General features: G+C 34.8%; 1 protein-coding gene across 7 annotated transcripts in view; it reads right to left on the bottom strand.

The window, feature by feature from the left end:
* CCSER1 (coiled-coil serine rich protein 1) overlaps positions 1-27,244 on the bottom strand; it is a 1,349,277-nt gene that overhangs the window by 777,999 nt on the left and 544,034 nt on the right. For all 7 annotated transcript variants that reach the window (XM_032400829.1, XM_032400826.1, XM_032400831.1 and 4 more), the window contains one exon: positions 24,398-24,475. In XM_032400829.1, the coding sequence (XP_032256720.1) occupies positions 24,398-24,475 (78 nt within the window). The remainder of the gene's footprint in view (positions 1-24,397; positions 24,476-27,244) is intronic.

Genomic DNA, 27,244 nt, shown 5'->3' with positions numbered 1-27,244 from the left:
AAAAGGTTACTCTCAAGTTACTTAAATTTTAATTTGGGTTTGAATCTGAACCTGATTTATTTTTAGTTTAAATAATATATTCGTATCTAAGTGGAAAAAAAACACATGTAAGCATCCTCTGTGTTCCTTATTTCAACATTTTAACCTAAGGTTCTGCTATACTTTCAAGACGTTCTTAATGAAATTTAAGAAATACTTTTATTCAATAGGTACTTAATGAAAACCTAAAATATGCAAGGTGCTTTGCTAAGTATTTCAGAGGATATTGTATGTATATTTCTTGTCCTTTACCAGTTCAAAATTTGATATGAGAACTGGGAACATAATTTTTATATCTTTTCATTTTTTTTTTTTTTTTTTTGTTAAAGATTTATTTATTTATTTGAGAAAGAGAGAGCATGAATGGGCTGGGGGGGGAGGAGCAGAGGGAGAAGGAGAGAGAGAATCCTCAAGCAGACTGCCTGCTGACAGTGGAGCCCAATGCAGCCCCATCCCAGGACCCTGAGATCATGAGCTGAGCTGAAATCAAGAGCAGACACTTAACCAACAGAGCCACCCAAGCACCCCATCTTTTCAATTTTTATAAAAAGAACTAAGAAAATTCATGTGTGTGTGTATCATAAGAATCTCAAAATTTAAAATAGAGGCTATTTCACACATGACATAAAGCTGTGAGTGATAACTGGATAATAATATTACATAATGTCATAAAACAAATTTATAGAGTGCTCAGAAAATTCGACACTTAAAAATATCATATTAGCTGATACAGGAAACAAAGGCAAAAGAAAAAAATTAAGTTCCCTTACTACTTACAGTCTATTGACAAGTCCTTAGGACAGGCAGAGTGACCTTCCTCTAAGAACTCAACTGCCTCAATGTTAACACTTTGCTAAGGGCAAAAGGCAATTTTAGTTTAACATTATCCTGACCTCCAGGATTCTGTAAGTCTACTTTAACATATAAAAATTCCTTTGGAAACTTCCTTTATCTCTATCCACCGCCCCCATATATGATAGCAATGATCCTCTATGCATATGGCCTACCGATATACATCTGAGGGGTCTCATGACTATGGTTTTATTATACAGTAATAAATGACCTTTTCCTAACGGCAGCTAGTCCCCTCAAGGTCCTGGAAATTTTGCCTCCAAATTCCTTAGAGACTTAAGCTATCCCTAAACCCCTCCCAACTTGAAAATATATAATCAATTGCTCCTCACAACCCCCAGTGCAGCTCTTTCTGCTCATGGGTTCTGTCCCCATCCTTTAATAAAACCACCTTTTTTCACTGAAGACATCCCAAGAATTCTTTTTTGACCCTTTGCTCCGAACCTCAACGTTTCCACATCATTAGCTAACTTCAATTAAGAAAATTAAAGTTGAAATGCAAAACAAAACAAAACTTAAATTGATTATTTTGATACATGCTATTCTTCAAGAATCATCCCAAAAAAACATTGATAAGTTGCTTGTATTTCTGTGTAGAGAAGTTGACTATAGAGACAAATGTTATGTTAATGACACCATTACAAAGTTATACAAACCATGGAGATGGTATTTGGCATTTGGAAAGAAAGTAAGCAATTTTATATTAAATATTATCTTAATGTATTTTAAAAGCTTGCTTTTAGGTAAAAGGAAAATATATTCTGAATAAAATGGGAAATATATTTTAGAAATGCAAATTTCACACTGCATAAGATTTAGTCAAAAAAACAAATATAGTTGGATTCCCTCCCCCCCACCCCCGGTGTTTACCTTCATTAAGGTAACAGCCCTTTTATTCATAAATTACTTTAGGAGGTTCAAGTTGTTGTTTATTTTATTTCATACAAATCAGTTAATGGTGTTTGCACTGCTAATACTTCTCTTTCAAAGTCTGTTGATACCTCAGTTGTGTTTTCTTTCAAATTTAAGTAGGCAATTTGGCCATTTATGTGAGAATCCAGTACTAAACAGAATGTGTTCGGTTTTCTTGTTTTTAAGATATCTGTAGAAGTGCAGACAACATAAGAGACAAGGCTTCTCCAGCTTTTCAGCATCTGCCAGAATAAGGTGCTAATGAAATCAAGCTAATAGGTTTGAGTCATTTGAATCTAAATTTAACAAGTATTTACTGACTAACTATTGTGTAAAATACCCTGCTAGATGGGATGGCAAATTACAGAAAGAACACAGTAATGTGACATATGGGGGTGGGATGTACAAGGGAGATATGGAAAAATAAACATACGCCAATAACTATACTAACAGTGGAATATGTTCTACAGGAAACAGAGATACGTGTGGAATACACTGTTACTTGTTCACCACTATCCACTTCCTCTTCTACCTAGCAACACAGCCCTGATGTTATTTGGGATAGCAATGTTTCTGTTAGGTAAAAGCTAGATATGAGCAGTGGAAGGAATGACCAGAGGCAGAGTCCCAAGTCCTTGAGGGAGGAATGATAGAGACAGGAGCTGGAGGCAGGGACAACAATAAATAGAGTCACACTCAAAGCCTGGGGGCAGAACATCCTGACCTTGTGGCTTCCAAGATCTTGGGGCTAACAGACCAAGAGCCACAGGTACAGAGCATGCCTTCTCCTCTTCCACCTCGACCCCAGGGTAACCCCTAGACTCATTTTAATGCATTTGCATTAAGGTGATAGTCCCCCACCCCATGGAGAAAGGCTGCCATGAATGTTCAGGTACAAGCCTCGGAGGGTCAAAAACTCCCCTTCACAACCAGTGGAGGAGTCTCTAAAATTGTTGGAAGCGGCCTCCATTAGAGACCACCCTACTGTACATCACAGCTCCTCCCAGTCCACAGAGACATGACAAATATCCAATCGCAAAACAACCTAGGAGCCACTTCCACCTCAGGGAACCTGACTGCTCTCCCACCTTGAGAGTGTACTTTTTGCTTTAAGAAACTGCCTTGTGCTTGCTAGTTACCTTCTGGCTGTCTTTATTCAAGTGAAGATCCCCACCTAAATCTTCCTCTGGGAATCCAAGGACTGAGACCTCCATTCACACAACGCAGGTTCTCCCACCGTAACATTTCTAATTAAAAAATTACATTTTTCCAGCTTTCTTTTCAGTGAGGTGGGCCAATGACACATGAGCAGAAGTGTTGTGTGGTGTTTCCAGAGTGGCTCCTTATTATGAAGTCAACTCAACTAGTAAGAATGTCTCTTTTTCCTCCCCATTTCCTCCCTACTACTACCTGAAACACTGTTGTGAAGACACAATGCCACTAGACTCTGAAGTAGCCTTTGATATAGTAGGTGGAGATAAGGAAAGCAGAACAGAATGATATAATAGGAGTCAGGGCCCCACACAACTTCCACGAGCAGCCTTATTTACCCCATCTGTGCTGCCACCTCCAGACCTATTTTACGTGTAAGAATAAATACAATAGAATTTAAATCACCGTTATTCTGTTTTCTTTTTTTGTCTTGTTTTGTTTTTTCACCCGAACACCATTTCTAACTAAAACCAAGTACCAAAAATGTTACCAAGATTTTCAAGTCAGAAAAATATTAGAGGATACACAAGAGAGTGTTAAATAACCTCACTAAATGGGTTACGTCAAATTAAAGCACTCAACTCTGTTTTTTTTCTGGACTACAGGTTGCATCTTGAATTATACACAATTGTCTGGCTAATTCTAGGTAAAATGTATTAATTGGACAAAGACAAGGGCTAGATTAAATTTATGGCCACTCACAAGATGTTTTGGTTAGATAATTCAGTATCATAGAAAATTATGTTATCATGATTTCTGTTAAGATAAAATATGATAATAAACACTCCTCTGAATGTCATATACACACACATATGCATTTAAATATATGAGTATATCATATACATATAAACATATGTATTAAAATAAAATACAACATAAAATAGCAATATCTCTTTCATTTAACAAATATTTATTAAATAGGTATTCAGTCATTGTCACATGAACTGAGGAAACAATGGGGAATAGGTCCCTATCCATGCTGAGCTTCTATTTTGCTAAGCAAAATTGATTTTAATTACACATATAAAATGCCATGCCAGGTGACAAGAGTTTTGTGCTATGAAAAATAATAGATGCCTTGAAGAAAAACAAAGCAGGAAAAGGAGCTGCAATATGAAAGCTTTTTTAGGAAGGGTTGTGGAACGCTCTTCTGATGAGCTAACTGAGGTACAGATTCTTAAGTCCAATGACAGAATGAGCCATAAAGTAATCTAGAGAATAAAAAATGGAAACAAAAGAAAAGGTTAGTGCAACTATCCTGAGGAAGGAGAGAACTTGATATGTTTCAGAAACAACATGAAGGTCAGCATGGCCAAATCAAGAAAAAAACATGCAAGAGAAATCAGAGATGAGATTGGAAAAGCTACCATGGGCTAGAACATGCAAGGCTCACAGAACTTGGCAAGCAGTTTCACTTTAACCTTGTGTTTGATAGGACACCACTGGAACATTTTAAGCAGGGGGATGACACAAACTAATTTATCTTTTTAAAAGAGAACTCTGGCTTCTATGTGGAAAATGGACTATAGGGGAGACAAGAGTGGAAAGAGGAAAACGAGTAAGAAACGGCTGTGATAGCCAAAGTGAGAGATGATGACAGTGATGGTAGCCTAAGTGGCAGAAATTGGCAGATTTGCAATATACTTAATCCCAAAGGCAGAGCTGACTTGCTAAGGATGGAATGGGTATGGGGAAGTAATGAGAAGGATCAAGGATGGAATTCTATTCTTTTCTTTCCTTTTTTTTTTCCCCCTGGCCTGAACAATGAAGGAGTCAACAAAACTATTAGTTGAAATTGTGAAGGAAATATAGAGACTCAGAGAGGAATAGATTTAGGACAGTGACTTGGATAAAATGGGCTAAGAATAAAAAGTTTTGAATGTTTTTGTCTATTTGGAGATCCTGGGTATAGATATCCAAGTGGAGGTAATGAGTAGGCATTTATGTATATGAGTCTGGAACTCAGAGAGGTCTGGGATAGAGGTAAAATAATTTGGAGGTATTAGGTCAGATATGGTAGGAGATCAATCAGGAGGGAGTGTCTAGAGCAAAGAAAGTCAGCAGGTGGGAGGACTGTGACCTAAGACAATACAGTATTTCCATCTTCACATATTGGTTAATATCATTTGAGATTAATCTCCGAAATTCTCTCGCCTAGGGTTAAAACTACCCCTAATATCTGAAAAATGACTCACTAAAAATTAGAGTATCTTTTTAAAAAAAAAAAATTGTTAGTATTACCTATGCTGATCCAGATGTAGATTAACACATTACTTTAGGCCCACATTTATCTAAACCCCTAAAAGCAATCTATATTAGGTTAGAGGAAACAGTCTCCTCTCCTGTGAATTCAGAAGATAATAGTTTCCTTAAGTCCCAAGGTAAAATGAGTGATAAAGTTAACTCCTCTGGTAGTTAACTGCAGTTGAGAAAGAACTATAGGTTATTAGATTTATTTAAAAGTATTTTTCATAGTTTATGTTAATAGAAATTATGATAATAAGCTCTTCTATGATACTGAATTATCTAGTCAAAACATTCTTTGAGTGGTCAGTCATAAAAGGTACTCTGATCTAGTCCTCATCTTCACCCAATTAATACAGGTGACAGACAATAGCATATAGTTCAAGGTACAATATTTAATATAGCATGGTAGCTTCAAGCATGGGTTTTGAAATCAGTCTGGCTCTGCCATTTATTAGAGATGTATTAGAAATATGAAAGACTCTAGACTCAGTTTCTTCTTATGAAAAATGGACTTACAATGCCTAGTCTAGGGGCGCCTGGGTGGCTCAGTCGTTAAGCGTCTGCCTTCGGCTCAGGTCATGATCTCAGGGTCCTGGGATCGAGCCCCGCATCGGGCTCCCTGCTCGGCGGGAAGCCTGCTTCTCCCTCTCCCACTCCTCCTGCTTGTGTTCCCTCTCTCGCTGTGTCTCTGTCAAATAAATAAAATCTTTAAAAAAAAAAAAAAATGCCTAGTCTAATTTATGGAGTTTTTCCTGAGAAAAATATATGTAAACATGTTAAAATCTGTCTAGCACATTAAAGCACTCAAGAAATTAAAGCCTGTACTATAATTACCTTTTAGATACACCATGAGTTTAAAGAGACTTTGTGGTTTAGCAGAGCAACATTCTAAACAGATAACTTCTGAGCAAACACTTGAGCATGCCCCATTTTAAAATCACCCTAAATATACTAGAATTTTGACTGTGTTTATAACTTTTAATGTTGTCTTAAATTTTATGCCTTATACTTTTTAATTAAAAAAACACTAGGTTATCTGCCTCATAAATACCGAAGTCTAAAATATAAATATAGACATAAAATAACGTTTTGTTATTCAGAAAGGAATATATGGCTTAAAATGAATTCAACAACAATAATAAAAAATATATGTAACCTCAATTTAGAAAGCAGATTACTCAAAATGAATATATTATGTAAAAATATCAACACCTAGCAAAAAAATTGAAAATACAATCTCATAAGTCAATAATCCAATAAGACAAGTTCAAATACTTTAACAACTATTTAATATCCTACTAACTACCATTAATCTTTGTACATATTTTCATTCGTTCCTTAAATCGCTATTTATATTAATGTTTCTGTATTTTTTTTTCCCCTCAAGGAGCTCTTGAGAAGAATGTAAACACCATATGTTACATAGTGTTAGGACAAAATTATAATTACTTACTCAAGTCAACAGGTAATTTAAATCTGAATAAGTGTAAAGCTATTTTAAAGGCAGCTGCTAACAGTTAAACTGTTTTTACCACATAAAAATGAATTAAATTATGTAGTTGATAACCTAATTATGCAACATGAATACACAGAAAAACAGAATTTTGTGTACATTAATAAATCTCATTCTGTATTTGTCACTACAGCTTTAAAACTAACTTATAAGACTGCAAGTAATGATATTAAGCCATGTGGCTTATGGAAACGTGTCTCACTTTTGTATATGTGGTTTATACTCATCTCTTAGGGACAATTTTGAACAACATGTGAGTCTTTCTATACACTCATCTGAAGTTATGTACCCATTTTTTAGAACTTCACTGAAGCTTTCATCAAATCTTTGCATGCACTAAATTAAGTAGTGTTAAAACAATTTAGTTCCAGAATATTTATCATTATATAGAAATGATTATTCATGAAGTTCCGATTCTTTCCTAATAGATTGCTTTATTAAGACATATTTCAAAGAAAAGACAATTCCAATTTTTTTTTTAACTGGCTCTTCTCTTAAGCATTAATGAATATAGTCTGTGTAAGAAAAAAAGGAGAAAGTTAAAACAAAATTCATAAAGCTAACTGCCGTTTGGTCTTGTCAAACTAAATAAATAGCAGCTCCTACCCTTTACCAATATTCACATAAAGTCAAATATTTATGATTTGTTATATTTTATAACCACACATGTAGTATTCAGCTTGGTTTTAACACAGACTTCAAGTTCTTTTAAAAAATGAATATAAAAACTCTGTCTATTTTAATCAATATATATAACTAAATATATATAACTCTATATTTTTTAAACAGAAAATAGAAAAAAAAGTAAATTTTAAGGTAAGAAGTCCATTGTAAAATCTAAGCACTTTGAGAGTAGACAGGAAAAGGAAACTGGAAAGCAGACAAGACACAAGAAATCTGAAACCTGAGCTGATCGTGCATATCCCCATCCCTAAACAACCCTACTGTTACTGTGGGGCCATAGAAAAGCTATGTACCTGTGAAAGTGGGAATGAAGATGGATCTGACAACCAGAGGATTGGTTGACAGTATTCCATGCAGCCAGACAAATTCTCCTTCTATCCCTAGCAAAAGGTTCAAGTTTATTGTCTTCCGAAAGAATATTAGGTGGATTAAAGTGACATCAGGTACAATTGTGGAAGGTAGTACCTTACTGAAAACAAGTAGATTAAAATGAATAGACATTTTTCCAAAGAAGACATACAGATAACCAACAGGTTCATGAAAAGATGCTCAGTATCAATAAGCATCAGGGAAATGCAGCTCAAAATCAAATGAGATATCACATCACACCTTTTAGAATGGCTATTACCAAAAAGACAAAAAATAACAAGTGTTGGTGAGGATGTAGGTAAAAGGGAACCTTTGTACACTGTTGTTGGGTATGTAAATTGGTATAGTCACTGTGGAAAACAGCATGGAGGTTCCTTAACAAAATTAAAAATAGAGTTACCATATGATCTAGCAATTCCACTTCTGGGTTTTTAACCCCCCACCCCAAATGAAAACACTAAGTCAAAAATATATATGCACTCCCAAGTTCATTGCAGCACTATTTACAATAGCCAAGATATAGAAACAACCAAAGTCCTTCAATGGATGAATGAATGAAAAAAATTTATGTTTAAATGGATATAAAATACACATATGTATGTATGTATACAAACACATAATGGAGTATTATTCAGCCATAAAAAAGAATGAAATCTTTCATTTGAGACAACATGGATGGACCCCAAGGGTATTATGCTAAGTAAAATAAGTCAGACAGAGAATGGAAAATACCGTATGGTCTCTCTTATATGTGAAATCTAAAAAACAAAAACAGAGAAATAAAATAAAAGCAAAAAAAAAAAAAATCCAAAAAACTAAGCTTGTAGATACAGAGGTCAGATGGGTGGTTGCCAGGGGCAGGGGGTAACGGTGAGAGGAATGGGTGAACGGGGTCAAAAGGTTAAAAAATAAATAAAATAATGTATTCGATGTCAAAATTTTAAAAAAATGTTTGGGAAGACTAAAATAAACTGTCTTCATGATCTTGTCTCACCCTTCTCAGATAACCTTAATCTCCCTAACCATAAAATACCCCAAACCAAGCACACACTGCCAATTCTCAAATTCTCATTTTCTCATTCACTCTCTCTCTCTCTTAAAAAAAAAAAAAAAAAAAAAAATTACATAATAAATCCTGAAAATCCCATGTCCCATTCCTTTTTCCTTTTCATGTTCTTGGTCTGGCAACATACCCTATCCTTTCCAGAAAGGAATCTTTCCTGGCATTTTGTCCCTGTGTATCCAAGAATAGTGTGCTGACCTTCCAAGGAATCTGAAAAATTATCAAATATCCTATAATAAAATACCTTCTGTTTAAACTAGGTAAAGCAAATTATATTCTTGAATCTATGAAAACTGACCAATATTCCATGTGGCGTTCAATCCAAAGATGGTTCAAAATTATTAGGTCTGTTAATAAAAGAAATATATAATCTTAGTAGGATTATGATTTCAATAGATGACAAATCTAAAGACTTGATGGATGCCTTCTTATATCTTTTCTCCCTTCCCTTCCATTCTGTTCCCTCTCTCTCTTCATTTTTCATCTTTTCTTCTTTTCTCTCCTTTTCTCTGTATTTCTACATTCAAGGTCTATTTCTTTCTTTCTTTTTTTTTTTTTTTTAAGATTTTATTTATTTATTTGAGAGAGACAGAGAGAGAGAGCACAGAGGGAGACTTGACAGGGAGAAGCAGACTCCTTGCTGAGCATAGAGCCGGATGTGTTTCGGGTCTCGATCCCAGTATGCTAAGATCATGACCCGAGCTGTAGGCCAACTGAGCCACCCAGGCGCCCCTCCAGTTCTATTTCTGTCCCTCTTCAGCTATATAAAACCAACGAATAATCAGAATCATGCTAAAATAAAAACATTGTAGATTTTTTGTAGTATAGTAGTTAAAGCCAGTCTTTAGAATTAAAAAAACAAAACAAAAAAACAACTGAGTTAGAGTTCCAGCTGAGCCATTTATCAACACTATGTCCTCAAGTAAAGTTCTTAACTGCTCTAAGCTTCAATTTCTTTATCTGTAAGATGAGACGATGACCATGTTTACTGAGGATTAATACTTAAAGAAGTAGACAGCATTCAAGATTTCTAATTTGGAGAAATGAGTCTATACATAAAATTTCTAGCATTGGTCATGGAAAAATCTCAGGAAAGGTACTATTTAAAAATCCAACTAGGCAGTTGGCAGGAATTCAGTTGTCTCTTAGACACTGACTATCAGATAAATACCAGCCAATGCAGAAACCACATTTTTCAGAACACAAGATGAGAACCTGACAAACAAAAGCAATATAATACTGAATTCTCTAGTATCAAGTTAGTCTCATAAGCGATAATTTGTACCTAGGATTGGTCCAGCTTAGTTTAGAGTTGTATGGAAAAAGAGGATAAGCTACAGAAAATTTAGTAGCCTGATACTACATGTATAGTTTGATAGGCTTTGTATTTCAGGTTATCAATGGTTAATTTAATAAAATGATTAACTTTATTTTACTAGGATGAAAGACTTGAGAAGAAATTTGGTCTTAATTGAAAGGTTTTTTTTCACCATTCATTTAAAAATTCACTAATTTCAGGGCGCCTGGGTGGCTCAGATGGTTAAGTGTCTGCCTTCGGCTCAGGTCATGATCCCGGGGTCCTGGGATCGAGCCCCACATCGGGCTCCCGGCTCAGCGGGGAGCCTGCTTCTCCCTCTGACCCTCTCCCCTCTCATGCTGTTTCTCTCTCGCTCGCTCTCTAAAAAATAAATAAATAAAATCTTAAAAAAAAAAAAAAATTCACTAATTTCATCTATTATTGGTGTATTATACACTAGTTCTATACTAGGCATATAGTAGGGAATATAAAGAATATAAATACGATTATCTGCATTTACAAACATCTTATTCTATTGGGAAAGATAGTAAATAAATTAGAGTGGTGCAGTGTGAGAAAGATTTGACAGGCCATTGCTGGTTTTTAAGATGGAAGGAAGCAATGAGCCAAGAAATGCAGGTAAACTCTAGGATCTCAAAAGAGGAAGTAAATGCATCAGCCCCTAGAGCTTCTAGAAGGAACTCATCTCTCTGACAACACTGATTTTAGTCCAGGGAGACCTAGTTCTGATTTCTGACTTCCAGACTGTAACATATTAAATGTGAATTATTTTAAGCCATCAAATTTGTGGTAATTTGTTATAGTAGCAATATGAAATCAATACACTAACTATAACTTTTTAAGATATAACAATTAGATAAATATAAATGAATGGATCTCTTAGTATATATTTTTGATAGCCTAGATCACCTGTAAACTCTATTATTTCAATATGAATATAAGCAATTTTCATCCTAATTGGGGCATGGTATAAATGCAGGTAATCAGTGATACTGGATGATATGAAAATTGTTATTTTTTATAATTTATATTTGATTAGTACCATGTGATAGTCTCAGAATTGACAAATTTCAAATAAAGTTCAGAACCCATTCTTTGGAAATCCAGCTCAAGAAACATTATAAACATTATTTTGCATCTTACTATTTACTCAACTTGCTACGGTCTGATATTTGTGTCTCTCCAAACTTCGTATGTTGAAATCCTAACACATCAAACGTGACAGTATTAGTAGGTCGGATGTTTGGGATGTGATTAGGTCATGAGGCCAGAGTCCTCATGAATGCAAAGTATTTCCTGATAAAAGAGTTCCCAGAGAGCTCACCTGCCCCTTCTATCATGTAAGGTTATAGAGACATGGTAGATGAGACAAAAAGATGGCTGCCTAAGAAGTGGGCCCTCATCAGACATTAAATCTGCTGGTGTTTTGAGCTTGGACTTCCCAATCTCCAGAACTGTGAGAAATAAATTTCTGTTGTTTATAAGTTTCCTAGTTTATGGTACTTTGTTATAGCAGCCCAAACAGACCAAGATACAACTCTTGCTTACTTCTTGTAGTGTCTCAATGCCTACAGAAGTAGTCTAAGTTCCTTATAAAGCACATAATGTCCTTCACACCAAACAACTTGGTCCTTACCACATGGGAAACACACCACTGAATATTTACAATTTCTAGACCCTCAGGGCCTAGCTTGGGACCCTGGCTCTTATTCTCCCTTGGCTCAGATCTCAGTATACTTCCCTTTTCTCAGCTCCATCTTTATACTTTTGAAATACTTCGCACTTCTCCAGGTCATATTCCCATACAACCAGCATTATGATTTTCTGTAGCTTTCTACAGTCAGAGTAAAATATTTCTGCTAATACCTTTGCATAAGCTTTTACACATAGCAGGACCTCAATGAATGTTAGTTAATTGTTCTGAGTGACTCATCACATTCAAGAATGTAACACAAATAGTGATAGATGACAAAAATAGTGACAGATAATATCACCAAGTGACTAAGGGCCATCAGAAAGAGCAAGAAAAGAGGAAAGAAATGGCTAATGTTAGTAAGAGGATAGACCACTGTCAGCTTTATTCCTGTGGCCATTATTACCAGAAATTACAACCAATCTCTCTTTATCATGGTGCAGCAACTGGCATGGCTCCATTTTTTCTACTTGGCTCTGTTGCCAAAGGTTCTATTGCCTCACAGAGACACTTAAGGGAGTAAAGTGTGCTTAATTCCTCTACCCTTAATTATGCTTTGACAATTCTGTTCAGCTTTTTAAAAACTTTCAGGCTCAAGTACTGCTGCCAAAGTCTTTCTTATTAAGCAGAACCTAACTACTCTAAATTAACCTTTATTCTTAATAAGAAACATATGCAATAAAATTCTAATAGAACAGGTTTAGCCAATTCCTGACACAAAGTTTTCCTATCAGATTTACCAGAGTAAAACAGATTACCTGCAGAAAAGGACACGTCTAGTGAGGATATAAGCTGACTGTTGATAATATCATGCATGAACTTAAAGGAAAGCAGACAATTTTCTTAGGTGAGAATCTGAAATCAATAGTACTTGGAATATTCAAATTGCATTTATCTTCACAATTATTTCTATTAGGCTGTCAGTTAGAGTCTAATATATCCATCTGGCAATTCTTTACCTTCCAATTTTCTGTGCTATGAATCAGCCACTATCCAAGAGGATAAAAGTAAGTTTCTGTGCAAACACATTGCACCTTTCCTTACCTCTTTGGAATGCATTTTAAAGTGATGTTTATAAATTTCTCTACATTATTATCTTCATTATAGCAAGAGTAAATAGAATTTTCTGATTTTTCATAATTATTATCCAACTTAAAATTTGTGCCACCATTATTTTTCCTGCAGAGTTGCTAGACATAATAGAATTTATGCAAAATTATTTATGTGTGGTATGAAAACTGCACTGAAGAAATGCTCAGTTTGTGATACAAAAACTTCAGAACAGAGTATTTGCTTATTTTACTTATTTTATTGCATCTGTTAGCATGGCTATTTAATACCTCTATATCATATAATTAAAACAATGGATGACCAATATCTTAAAAAACATTTTAAGTCTAACATTTTCTAATCTCACATAGTTACCAAAGAAAATACAACCATTTCTAAATTATTTGATATATGTAGAATTCATTGTACCTAATTCATGTACATTTTATTTTACAGTTGCAACTGCACATTGATATCATTCAACTTCTAAAATTTGTTTGTTACAGAAGTAGACAATTCCAAGATAGAACAGATGATAGTCACTGGGAGATAAACTAAATTCATGCTGAGTCTACTTTTTATAGCTTCTCATATACATGGTTCATCTCAAATGGGCATATTAATAACAAATCATAGTCTTCAAATTGTACCTTGACTGCTAATTTCTTATTTAAAGAAAAATATGTTATAGTACACTTCACACTTATAGGTAAACTCTGAAGCAATGCTAGAGATTATATTCAAAAACAACGAAGGTGGGTGAGTGTTTATGATCCAGAGTGTATATGAAATGGTAATACTTAGAGTAAGAAATAAACGCCGCATGTGCTATACATGAGATCAATTGCTTAAATTATCATTGATAATGATGTCATTATCTTAAATACAGTGTTTACCTTAAGCCCTTTTTGAATCTGCTATCTGCAGTAGATGTAAAAAGAGATCTTGTTAATACCAGTGTGCACAGCAATCATTGCTACCTCTGCTATTATCTCATATCGAGGTCTTCTACACATTCGGGACCAACAGGTGTTGAAGAACACAGCACCAACCACATGCTGACTTCAACTCCTTCTAAATAAAATCGTCACAGCACCTTGTTGGCAGACAAAATGTTTCATTGATGCCAATACACTTGGAGGTGGATCCCCAAACCAAAGTTGAAGTCATAATGACTCAGCTTCTTAAAAGGTATTTTTTTTTTTAAGAAATTTAAAGTTGTTTTTAATTTTCAGGTTTTCAAGGCTTTTATTGGCTTTAGGATTTTCCTACAGTAGTTCAACATCTTGTCTTTTATGTGTAAATGAACCCAGAAATAGCTTCCCATGTTCTGTACCTGAATTCTATCTATCCTTCCATGTTCTGTACCTCTACTCTTAAATTCAGGATTTCTCTATAAAATCCCTACTCTTGCAAATTATGAAAGACAATCCAAATCTATGTATCTTGTAGTTTTCTGGGGTTCTGTTTAACTCAACCGTAGAGAAAGTGGATCTCTGAATTCAATTTTCCAAGATCACCTTTAACAAATGCTCAGTAAAACTTGTCCACTAAATATGTCAAAGGGACTCTGACTAGAGTAAGCAGATGGAATATGGCCCAATCTCTGAAGGAAGGCTGAAATAAGCCTTTTAACAAAGAAAGTCTTCTATCAGTGCCACTTGGAGAACTCAAAAAATCTAAGGCACCAAACTATGCAACAATAAAGAAACTCAGTGAGATTTAAATTTAAGAAATAAAATGGGTATGTGAGCTGGAGATGAGGTGGGAGATATGATATGATTTTTAGCATGTATTAATGTAGACAAGTTCTATATTTTGTACATGTCTTCCTGAAATCATCTAGACAGTGTGTGAGAAGGATCTGGACAGTAATATGAAGCTAGTATGCAACATAAAAGTATTTGCTTATTTTTCCCATTAAAATCTTTTCCCCTGAGGTTTAATATGTCTGAGAGATACTGAATATCTTTGAACATAAATTAGACCAAATTTGTTTTGGCTTTAATTTATGTAAAAATAATTTTATTTATCAAAATATATAATTATCATTTTTCTTACTATTAGAGCATTCATCATATATTAGTAATATGGTCTGCAAAAGCCAAATAATAGGTATAATAATCATTTAAAATTTATCCTGACAGGCCTAAAGGAAAAAAGTTAACATAAAATAATACTTGTATAGTATATTTGTATAACATAATATAGAAAGCATTGTTTGGTATTTGTTATTTCAATTAAAATTTTACTGTCAGTATTTAGAATCAGGAATTTAGTAAGCTATTTTTTTAAAGCCATAATTCTTTGATACTCTCAACCATTAAGATTGTAGGACTGTAAGTTAATTCAAATATGGTGACATTTAAATGAATTTCCCAAATTTAGAGGAAATTAAAAGAGCAATGGAAAATATATTCAAATAAGTACACTGATGAATATATATAAACATTTAAGGAAATCTATTTCCTTCTATATTCCCTCAAACCCAAACTCCTTACACCTGACCGAGAATTTGATAGAGCCTAAAAGTGATTAATAAAAGACTATCACACATCATTTTATTCAGTGTAGCTGATTAAAGATTGCTGCAAATTTTTGTCATTCCCCCTCAAGAGATAGTTTATTTTCCCTTCACTTGAGTCAAGGTTGGCCTTATGTACAGAAGAGTTAACATAGCAGTCTTTATTATGGGATGAATTGTGTCCTCCCAAAATTCGTATGTTATTTTTTTCACATTTTTATTTATTTATTTGACAGAGAGAGAGAGAGCACAAGCAGCAGGAGTGGCAGGCAGAGGGAGAAGCAGGCTCCCCACTGAGCAGGGAGACCGACTGACGTGGGGCTCGATTCCAGGACCCTGGGATCATGGCCTGAGCTCAGGGCAGATGCTTAACCAACTGAGCCACTCAGGCGCCCCTCAAAATTCATGTTAATGTTCTAATTCCTGGTACCTCAGAATATAATCATATTTAGAAATAAGGTCTTTAAGGATGTGATTAAGTTAAAATGAGGCCATTTGGGTGAGACCTAATTCAATACGACTGGTATCCCCATAAGAAGAGGAAGAGGTAACAGGGAAGTGCATCCACAGAGGAAAGGCCATGTGAAAACATAATGAGAAGGCCGTCTGCAAACCAAGGAGAGAGTCTCACTGGAAACCAACCCTACCAGTACCTTGAACTTAAAATTCTAGCCTTCAACAACATCCCAAAACTAAATAATCCAAATAAAAATGAGCAGAAGACATGAACAGACATTTCTCCAAAGAAGACATGGATGGCCAAGAGACACATGAAAAGATGTTCATCACCACTTACCATCAGGTAAATCCAAATCAAAGCTACAATGAAATATTACCTCACACCTGTCAGAATGGCTAAAATCAATAATACAAGAAACAACAGGTGTTGATGAGGATGTGGAGATAAAGGAACCCTGTGTGCTGTGGGAGTGCTAACTGGTGGTGCAGCCACTCTGGAAAACAGTATTTCCTCAATAAGTTAAAAAGAGAACTATCCTATGATCCAGCAATTGCACTACTGGGTATTTACCCAAAGAATACAAAAACACTAATTCAAAGGGACACATGCACCTCTATGTTTATAGCAGCATTATTTACAAGAGCCAAGATACTGAAACAGCCCAAGTGTCCATCGATTAATGAATAGATAAAGAAGAGGTGGTACATATATATAATGGACTATTACTCAGCCATAACAAAAGAATGAAATCTTGCCATTTGCTATGACATAGATGGAGATAGGGAATATAATGCTAAGTGAAATAAACCAGTCAGAGAAAGACAAATACCATATGATTTCACTCATATGTGGAATTTAAGAAGCAAAGCAAATGAGCAAAGTGGAAAAAAAAAAAAAAAGAGAGAGAGAGACAAACCAAGAAATACACTCTTAACTATAGAGAACAAACCAATGGTTACCAGCGGGGAGGTGGGTGGGAGGTTGAGTTAAATAGGCGATGAGGATTAAGGAGTTCCCTTGTTATGATGAGCATCTGTTGACATATGGAATTGTTGAATCACTATAATCTAACACTATGTTTACTAACAGGAATTAAAATAAAAACTTAAAAAGAAATAAAATTCTAGCCTTCAAAACCATGAGAAAATACTTTCACTTTTTATTTTTTTTATTTTTTTAGCCACCAAACTGTGGTACTTTGTTATGGCAACCCTAGATAACTAATATGCTATCCTTAGAAAGATTTGCTTTCAAGGTGGGCCATTGGTTGGCCATTGGTTACCTGACTGGTAACCAGTGCCCTACACTCATATCAAACTCTCCATAAATAATAAGAGCAGCTGTTGTACACCTGAAACTAATATAGCATTGCATGTTGATTATACTTCAATAATAAAAAAAGTTATAGTAAGAGTGGCTCACTATGCCTAAGAAATTTGTATAAACAATATTGTTAATGCTGAACACCTGACTTTTTTCTAGGAGTCTGGAATTTCTGTCTGCTCTAGGTACAGGGCTCCTATGTGAATCTTTGGGTGCTGAATTGCTAATGGACTTTATTGGGTAGAAGTATTACATACACTGCTGGAAGAAGAGTATATGTGTTCTTTATGGCTACATACTGAATTCTGAGTCCTTCTAGCAAATATCTGAATGCTGAGGTAGTTTCAGGGACTACTAACACACTACGTGACTGCTTAACCAATAAAAAGATGTGGAAGTGAAGCTGTATGTATCTGTCTTTTCCATGATTGGCCTGGCAGCTTCCACTTCTTGTAACATTCACTGTGGATGAAGCCAGATGTCATGTAACAAGCCTAACTACTCTAAAATACTGGGAGAGGGGCGCCTGGGTGGCTCAGACATTAAGCATCTGCCTTTGGCTTGGGTCATGATCCCAGGGTCCTGGGATCGAGCCCCGCATCGGGCTCCTTGCTCCGCGGGAGGCCTGCTTCTCCCTCTCCCACTCCCCCTGCTTGTGTTCCCTCTCTCGCTGTGTCTCTCTCTGTCAAATAAATAAATAAAATCTTAAAAAAAAAATATTGTGAGAAAATGCTGTTAGAAAACTCAAGCTAGTCCATAAGGAGTTATCCTGGGTATCTACTCCATTTGAGGCTTCAGATAACTCCATTCTCCACCCACTTATAAAACCCCAAATAAGAACTGTCTAGATAAGTTTAGTCAACCTATAAATCATAAAGAACAATAAGAAATTATTGTTTGGGGCACCTGGGTGGCACAGTTGGTTAAGCAACCGACTCTTGGTTTTGGCTCAGGTCGTGGGTGATCTCAGGGTCATGAGATCGAGCCCTACGTAGGGCTCCATGCTCAGTGCAGAGCCTGCTTAAGATTTTCTCTCCCTCTCCCTCTGCCCCTCCTCGCTGTGCTCGCTCTCTCTCTAAAAAGTAAATAAATCTAAAAAAAGAAATTATTGTTTTAGGCTGCCAAGTTTTAAAATGGTTTATTACACAGAAACAATCATTCTATTTTTAACATACACATTATTGATAATAGGTCCTTCTTAAAATTTGTTACCAATAGGAAAACATTTGGTGCCATTTTGTATTTAAAATTATTATCATATCATAAACACATTCCTTAAATATATAATCACAGTGTGATAGCAAAAGAAATAAAAATAGGGGAATAGAGAGAACATTAGAATCAAGAATAGTCTGCAACACTGATCTTTTTAGATATCCCATATATGATCCATTAAAAAATCCTGCAGATTCACATTTAAAATATGTCCAAAATGCCACCAATGCTCACCCTTCTTGACCTTTACCATTCCAGTTTAAGCTGCCATCATCTCTCACTTCTAGGGGCCTTGATGTCCTTCTTCTACCATGTCTCCAAAGTCAGAGTAATCGTTTTAAAATAAAGTCTATCTATGCCATTATTTTCCCCAAACACTCCCATCTCATGTAAACATCTCCCATCTCATGTAAAGCAACATCTTGAGTCTTTCTTTGGCCTACAAGGCCCTTCATGCTCCGGTTTCTCTCTGACCTGCTCTCTTATTACTTGCCCCCTGCTTCACTCTGCTCCAGCCACAGGGCACTCAGTTGATCCTGAAAAGGTCAAGTGCTCCACCTCATCGTTTTTGCACTTTTTCTCAAGCCTCTTCCCATAGATGAGTGGCTTACTCCCTTTCTTTATTATAACCTCTGCTAAAATATCCCTTAGTGAGACTGGCTTTCTTTGGCCATCTGTTTGAAACAATATCAAACTTTAGAGTCACTTTCTGTCTTCCAAACCCTGCTTCATTTTACATCATATTTATCATTCCTATCTGATGTGTTATATATTTATTTATTTATTGTCTATCTCTTCTTACTAGAACCCAAATACCATGAAAGCAGGAATTTAGTCTGGGTTGTTTACACTGAAACACCAGTACCTAGAATATTATCAAGCACAACTCAATAAATCGACTCACTAAGAAATGAATGAACAAATGAATGAAAGAACAAATGAATGAATGAGTAGATGACACAGTAAGAAAAATTACCAGAAATGCAGAATATATCATTTGGGATTATTTTTGGGACATGAAAAAAGTGATTTCCAGTAATAAGAGAGACCATTAAATTCACTGAATGAGAAACAACAGCAATAAACACACACACAAAATCCCAACTCTACGCAAGACATACAACAAATGATGTTGTGGAGGTCGTGCTACTACCTAACTCCTCCCTCCTGGAGTCTCCAACTGTGCTCTTTTCTATTATATTGTCAGACAAAATAAACTGACACTACTTAGTATACTGACATTATAACACACAAAGAATAAAGTATCAACAGTGCTTTGTTTACAATGTGTTTTTTTCCAGTATCTAATGTGATTGAACAATATTCCTTCAGTGGAGCTTGCATTTAGGAGGTTATCAGGTTAATTCGTGGGGGAAGGTTTGGGAAATTAAAGAAAATATACTACAGTGTATTCCTGATAAAAAGATGCCGTATGTCCTTATGCTTGCAGATCTATTAATTATGTATTTCGTTTTTCCAAGTAATGTTTTATTATATTCACCAGTTTTCCCTTAAGACAGATTCGATGTATTTACTCCTTCTCCCTCATAATTAATGAACATTTCCATTAATTATTTTTCATACAAGGAATCTGATATATGAGTTTATCTGAATACTTGAGGGCAGGAAATAAACAGCATGCCTTCTAGAAATAAATATTAAATGCTATTCTTCAGCAAAGTAAAGATTTATGTTTAAAGTGCATTACTACTCTCACATCTGGAAATAAAGTGCAAGGGATTAACTGGAAATAATTCTGCTTCATGTTATTTATAACATACAGAACCTCTTGCCTTAAACTTAGATACCTGTTCTACAAAACATAATAGTTAATACATATACTGATATTATGTGCTATTTGAAGCACTTTCTGTTAACTTGTTTAATGTTATAAAAACCCAATGAAGAAGAATTTGCTGCTGTTCCCATTTTATAGATGGGAAAATTAAGACACCAAGTAACAGGTCAAGGTCATACAGATAGAAAGTGTCAGAATTGAGATTTGTCCCAGAAGTCTCCTAACTAGGCTAAGATTGCTTCTAATACTCTCAACTCTTCTGCTTTCTTAAAAATAAATATTGTTCTTAAAGTAGAAATTAGTGATTGTTATAGAAACTATAGACAAATTTAAAGTATGATTCAATCAAATAGTTAATGGTTGATAGGTGTGTATTTTCTGGGATTACTATTTTTTTTTCTACACACTATTTACTTTATATAAGTGAGAGCAAACTATGTTTGTTACTAAGTCCTAAATTTAGGCTCTGTGGTCAAGCGGAATTAGCATCATTTCTTACCCTAATATTCCAGGAGTGCATGACAAGATGAATTTTTTTGAGACATTATTTATTTCCACCTCCTTGTCCCTTGCTTTAGTAAAGTGGCTCTGTGCTTCTTAAAGTGATGTTTCTTCCAGGTAAGAAAAATCTTACATCACAATTCCTTTCCTCTATTCTGCTTCTAAAAAGTATGTTGAGAAGATTTTTTTTCCCAGGCTCTGGTTGATTAAAGGAGAGAGGAATAATCTCCAAGGGAAATTTTTTTAAAAAGGGAACTTCTTTAGTCTAGACTAAAGGGTGATTTCTGGGGATGAGAAAAAGGAGTCTAAGAACTTTGAATTTCACAAGGAGAGGAGACTCCAGAAATATCCCAGAACCACTCTTGGTCCGCTCCTGGGGAAGGTGGCTGGGTCTCCGACAGGGTGGCTCTATTGTGGATTCTAGGCACTAGATGCCCAGTCTCATTAGACACTCCACAAACCCAAGTATCACAGAAAAGCAGCAGTCAATGGGCCAGGAAGGGCAATGAGAAGACTATATTTTTGTTTAAAATCAAATTTTGAAAATTGGTGAATGAAGCATATTCTTCAATGCCTTTGTGTACTCTTGAAGCAGAGTGTAAAGAAAAATAGAGTTGAATTCATTTCCATCCATTGAATTTATCACAGAATAAGGATAAAGGGGCAAGGTTGGAATAATACCTTTTATTAACATATCTAATCAAAGAAAAGATGATTTTTTGGAGAAAACGGGACTAAAACCTAGAGATCATGCTTCAGTGAAATACAAATAAATTTTAAAATAGGGGATAAATATGGTTAACAAAAAGAACATGGTCTATAATAAAGTGTACTATTATGGAGGGGTCAAGAACAATAAGCTAGCTTCAGCTTCAGGACTGTTAGTTCCAGGAATGGACTGAGGCTGCTAGTAACTATGTGTATACAAATAAATTAAAAGGATCATCTTATTAAAGAACAGTAATATTTGGTGACCCCAAGGTGTTAGGTGTGAAATATCTATCTGACTGAACCTAACAAAGGAAGAGAGGAGGCAGGTTAGATTGGAAGTGATTAGGTTGATAGAAATCAAGGAGAATGGCAGGGAAGAAAAAGAATAGGGTGGGATGGACACATCAGAGTTAACAACTTGGTTCAGTGTTATTTTATAAAAAGAAACATAAACATTGTAATTAACAGTTAAGTGGTCTATTCTTTCTCTCTCTCCCCCTCTCTCTCTCTTTTTTCTAACTCACAGATAACTGATCTTGAAATTTTATGATTCTATTATGGTTATCTGATAAAATATTATTCCCACTCATGCAAAATTAGTTATACCTTGCCCTTCTGTAATGGTATTGTGATAGAGAACAGACCACTTGTGTAAGTCACCCTGAATGCTTTATTAAAAAATAGAGATTATACATTTGCTTTTTGTTTCCAAATATATGTCCAGAAAATTGTCTGCCCAATTATGTGAACTTGGAATCCTAGAAGCTTCTCAGCACCAAGAGTGCGACTGGGAAGTCTGTGAGTTTGTGGTAGTATATGTAGAGAATTGTGCACCATACATCTTTCTCTATGAAGGGATACACTCAAATGCTTTCATGGTTGGCATGCTTACAATACAGAATGATGAGAACAGTGGTGAATAAGGAGCTTTACTCCTTGTTTACAAAAAAAAAGCTCCTCATTTATAAAGGCAGAAGCTTTACTTCATAATTTCAAACTTTAATTTTTGACACTATTAAATACTAGTGGGATGTTTTTATATATGATAAAAAATATGAAAAATATATAAATAATATTTCTTTCACAAAAAAAGTAAATCAAGAGGCACTAGAACTACACTGGCTACCACTACTAATATTATATATTATAAGTGCTTAGAAGTTTTAATTGCTTATAAAACCACTTACATACATTAACATGGGAACAATATTGATCTCTTAGAAGCAGTGACAGAAACTAACTAAAATAATTATATTTATATTAGCTTTGTGTCAGCACATTTTGGAATATATCTGACCTTTTCTTTTACTTCCATTAAAAAATACATTAATTTTCAAGGAGTATCATCATTTTCAATATATTAAAAAGAGAAAATGGTTTTTAGTAATGCTTTGAGAATTCAATTAAAATCTTGTTAAAGATATGATTCTTCTGTAAATTTTGTCCCATATACCATAAGATGGAAACACTGAGTAACACTAAACTTTGAAATGTTAGTATTTTCTTTTTTGTTGTAGAATAATAGACTTCTCAATAAATAATGTAATCAGAATACTATTCAGTATTTAACAATTCTCTGATATAAAATAACCTTTTAACAATTATTATTGTCTATCATTTTTTAAAGATTTATTTATTTATTTGAGAGAGGGAGAGAGAGAGAGAGAGAGAGAGAGAGAGCACGTGACGGGGGAGGGGTCGACGGAGAGGGAGAGAGAATCTCCAGCAGACTCCCTGCCGAGCGTGGAGCTCCATGCAGGACTCAATCTCATGACCCTGAGTTCATGACCTGAGCTGAAATCAAGAGTCAGTTGCTTGACTGACTGAGCCACCCAAGTGCCCCTTGTCTATCATTAAACAACAAAGCATCTATTATTAGAAAACTAAAGACACACAATGAAATTCATAACTTTCTATTATTCTCATTTTAACAATACAGCAAATATTGAGTATTTAGAAATCAATACCAGCCACTGTACTAGGTTTAAGCAGTATGAAGTTGAGTAGGTTATGCTCTTCATATGAAAAATAAAAAAAAAACCCATAGTAATAAACAATTTTATGATAAAATCCAAAAATCATGAAAATCATAATGAATCCCAAAATGCACATCTACCTGTCTTTAAACCAAATTAAACTGAAACTACTGCATGTAAGTTAAGTGTATCATCCCAACTTTCCAAGTATTTTTTTCCCATGATCTTAAGGATTGCCTTTATTTATAATAATTTCAATGAAATTCAAACATCCCTGGTACAGATGTAAAACAGCTCATCTACAAGCTTTGGTTTAAAGAGATACATCTAATCTTAAACAGTAAAACGAGAAAATCACTTCTTACTTGTAATGCATATAGTCTCCCAAACTGAAGAATTCTATAAACCATACTCCTTAATTACTTATTTATGTATTTCCTTAAATATTTTAAAAATATAATGGGTTTGGAGGAATGATTCTGTATTTCAGTATTTTATTTTGATCACTACTTTGTAAAGGTCTCATAATTAATTAATTATGAGCTAGAGTCATCAATGAAAACTTAACCAGCTAATGCAAATGTAATCACTTGATGAGGCCTAAATAATTCATCCTAAATTTATTACTTAAATTAAGATAAACAAAAGATTCAAAACCTCTAATTCATGTGACATCAAACTATTACAAAGAAATCACTGTTACTTATACACATGGCAAATGATGTAGTCTATAAAGTATTAACTTCTATTTTACACTGTACTTTCATTTACCAACCAGAATGACAACAAAACAACAAAGATTTTACCATTTGAAATTAGATCCTTACATATTAAAGCAGTTCACCTTACCATCTATACCATGCAATATTTTACTATAGTAAAGTAAGTAAGTATCCTAAAAGTATCATAAATAATTATTTTTTTGTTTATTTTTTACCTTGAAGGGCAATGGCTCTTCAGTAAGAGGACTAACAGGAAGTGAAGTGGTGCTACTTGCTGGGCTCATATCTGCACTCTGCAAGGAAAACACAATTGAATTAAAGAGATACATTTTGGTAGTTATTTCTATCATTCCTAATCTAGAATCAAATCCTTCTTCTTAATACAAAAACAAATAAGTGAAATATGGGTGTAGAAAAATTCACATTATATACTGAATCATTCCTTATTTAGAAATAGTTATCTTAGGGGCGCCTGGGTGGCTCAGTCATTAAGCCTCTGCCTTCGGCTCAGGTCATGATCCCCCGGTCCTGGAATCGAGCCCCGCATCGGGCTCCCTGCTCCGCGGGAAGCCTGCTTCTCCCTCTCCCACTCCCCCTGCTTGTGTTCCCTCTCTCGTTGTCTCTCTCTGTGTCAAATAAATAAATAAAATCTTAAAAAAAAAAAAAAGAAATAGTTATCTGAAAAATTAGCCTAATTATCACCTCTTAATGTACATTTTAAGTGCATTTTATTAAATACCATGATCATCTTTGTGCCAGGACAGTATTTAAAATTTTATTTGCTTACTTTAGATTTTTGCCCCCCTTTTTCTGAAAGTTATACAGTATCTGTGATGATTCAGGCTGCTGTTATTTCGATATCTTTCAGGCAGATTTTCAAACATATATTTAAAGTATTATTCATGTTTATCTAGTGAAGATTGATTGATTGATTGATTTTGAGGATTTTTACTCATTTATTTGACAGACATAGACACAGCGAGAGAGGGAACACAAGCAGGGGGAGTGGGAGAGGGAGAAGCAGGCTTCCTGCCAAGCAGGGAGCCCAACGCAGGGCTCGATCCCAGGATCCTGGGATCATGACCTGAGCTGAAGGCAGATGCTTAACAACTGAGCCACCCAGGAGCCCCTTAATGAAGATTTAAATAATTGCATCCAGTTTTTATTCATTATGAAAACTATGTCATCAATATATAATTGCAAAATGAAGAAATATTAAATTTTTAAATTCCCGTATTCATAACCCCTGACATTTTATAATCTTTCTTACATTCTGCTAGACAAAACAAAAAGAAATGTAAGAACAAAGGATTTACGCAAAAAGAGAATAACTGGAATGTTGCTAATGCTGTTCTAGTCCAGTAAAAATGCAATCAATTAAAACTTCTTAAACAAGAGATTAGCCTTAAAAAAAAGAAGTATGGGTTAGAAGCTTACCATTGTTTTTTCTAAGAGCAAGAAAAAAATACTGATAATAGGTAGCAACAGAAGTTATGTTACTATATCCTTAACTCACTCTGTCAGAATAATTCTCCTTTTTAAGTAGATAAGCAAATAAAACACTGGAAAGAATGAACAGCAACATATTCCAGCTTGCTTACCAACTGCATGCACTCAAATGCAAAACATTTTGCAGTGAAGATTAAAACAAAAGAATGGATTAATTTTGATTGTGAAAGGGGAATAAGTAGACAAGTTTGGCCGATTTAAGTGCCAAAAAAGAACACATTCAAAGAATAGATGCTACAACTGTTAGAATTCTTTTTTTTTTTTTTTTTTTAAAGATTTTATTTATTTGACAGAGAGAGACACAGCGAGAGAGGGAACACAAGCAGGGGGAGTGGGAGAGGGAGAAGCAGGCTTCCCGTTGAGCAGGGAGCCCGATGCGGGGCTCGATCCCAGGACCCTGGGATCATGACCTGAGCTGAAGGCAGATGCTTAACAACTGAGCCACCCAGGCGCCCCAACAACTGTTAGAGTTCTTAAGTCTCTTTCCATTCATGAGGTTATTTTCAGTTCATTTGATTTAGGTGTACCATAAATTGGACACATTTTAAATATCCTTAAAGTGGGATTATTTCTGACTCTATTTCAGCAACAACGCATAAGAACTATAAACATAGTTCATACTCAGGATAATTTTTATATAACATCTACTGCATCTACTTCAGAAATTGATCTAAGACTGCACATTGACTTAAATTGTCTAAAGGAGGAAATTAGGTAAAAACTGAACAATAATCTACTGAAGGAAGCAGAAAAATACACACACTAGATAATTGAGGTGAATTAGCTACTGACTTAATTTCTAAATTTATTCAGAACTTCTTGTCCATTATTTGATCAAAATCAGGAAATATTCTGAACTCCTGACTCTCACTATCTGATTATATGATATAATAGAGAAACAAAGGTTTTCTTAGGAATGAATTTACCACAGGATTCTAAAATTTAAAAAATGTGGGAAACTTTTTTTTCCAGACTAGAAAAACAAGACTCCTGAGCTGTTTTTCTTATTGGATTTCTCATGAGAAATTAAGCAAGTAATAGAACACAGTTCATATATAGTTGAATTATCTGGTATTTTCCTGAAGAATTGATATTCTGCATAGCATATTAAAGTATCATGCCCTTAAAAATCATATATTCAGAAGAAAGAGATGACATTCAGTTGTAAAAATTTAAAAGCCTGTATCATATTCTCGCAGATGAAGATTTTTGAACTTCCATAAGAACATGAACAAAAATCAAGCTTCATGGTTAACTTCTTTTAGGGCTGAGGTCTCCCACAACTTCCCAGAAATAAATGTGTCATTCTAAGCACTGTTAGAAAGCAGACTCCAAAATTTGCATCATCTAACCTTGATTCTTTGAATGTCATTCTTAGAGAAAACTATGTTCCAGCTTTAACTTTCAAATCCATCTTGTAGTATGACACTTTAATTCTATTGCTCTTAGGGAATCTTGAGAAAAATGATTTAAAAAAACAAATCAATAATGCAATATATGTTAAGAAAAAAAAAAAAGAAGAAGATAGCAGGAGGGGAAGAATGAAGGGGGGG

The sequence above is a fragment of the Phoca vitulina genome, unplaced genomic scaffold (assembly GCF_004348235.1).
Source record: "Phoca vitulina isolate PV1807 unplaced genomic scaffold, GSC_HSeal_1.0 scaffold3, whole genome shotgun sequence".
Taxonomy (NCBI): domain Eukaryota; kingdom Metazoa; phylum Chordata; class Mammalia; order Carnivora; family Phocidae; genus Phoca; species Phoca vitulina.
Note: the sequence above shows the minus strand (reverse complement) of the source record. Positions and strands in the feature narration are given on the sequence as shown.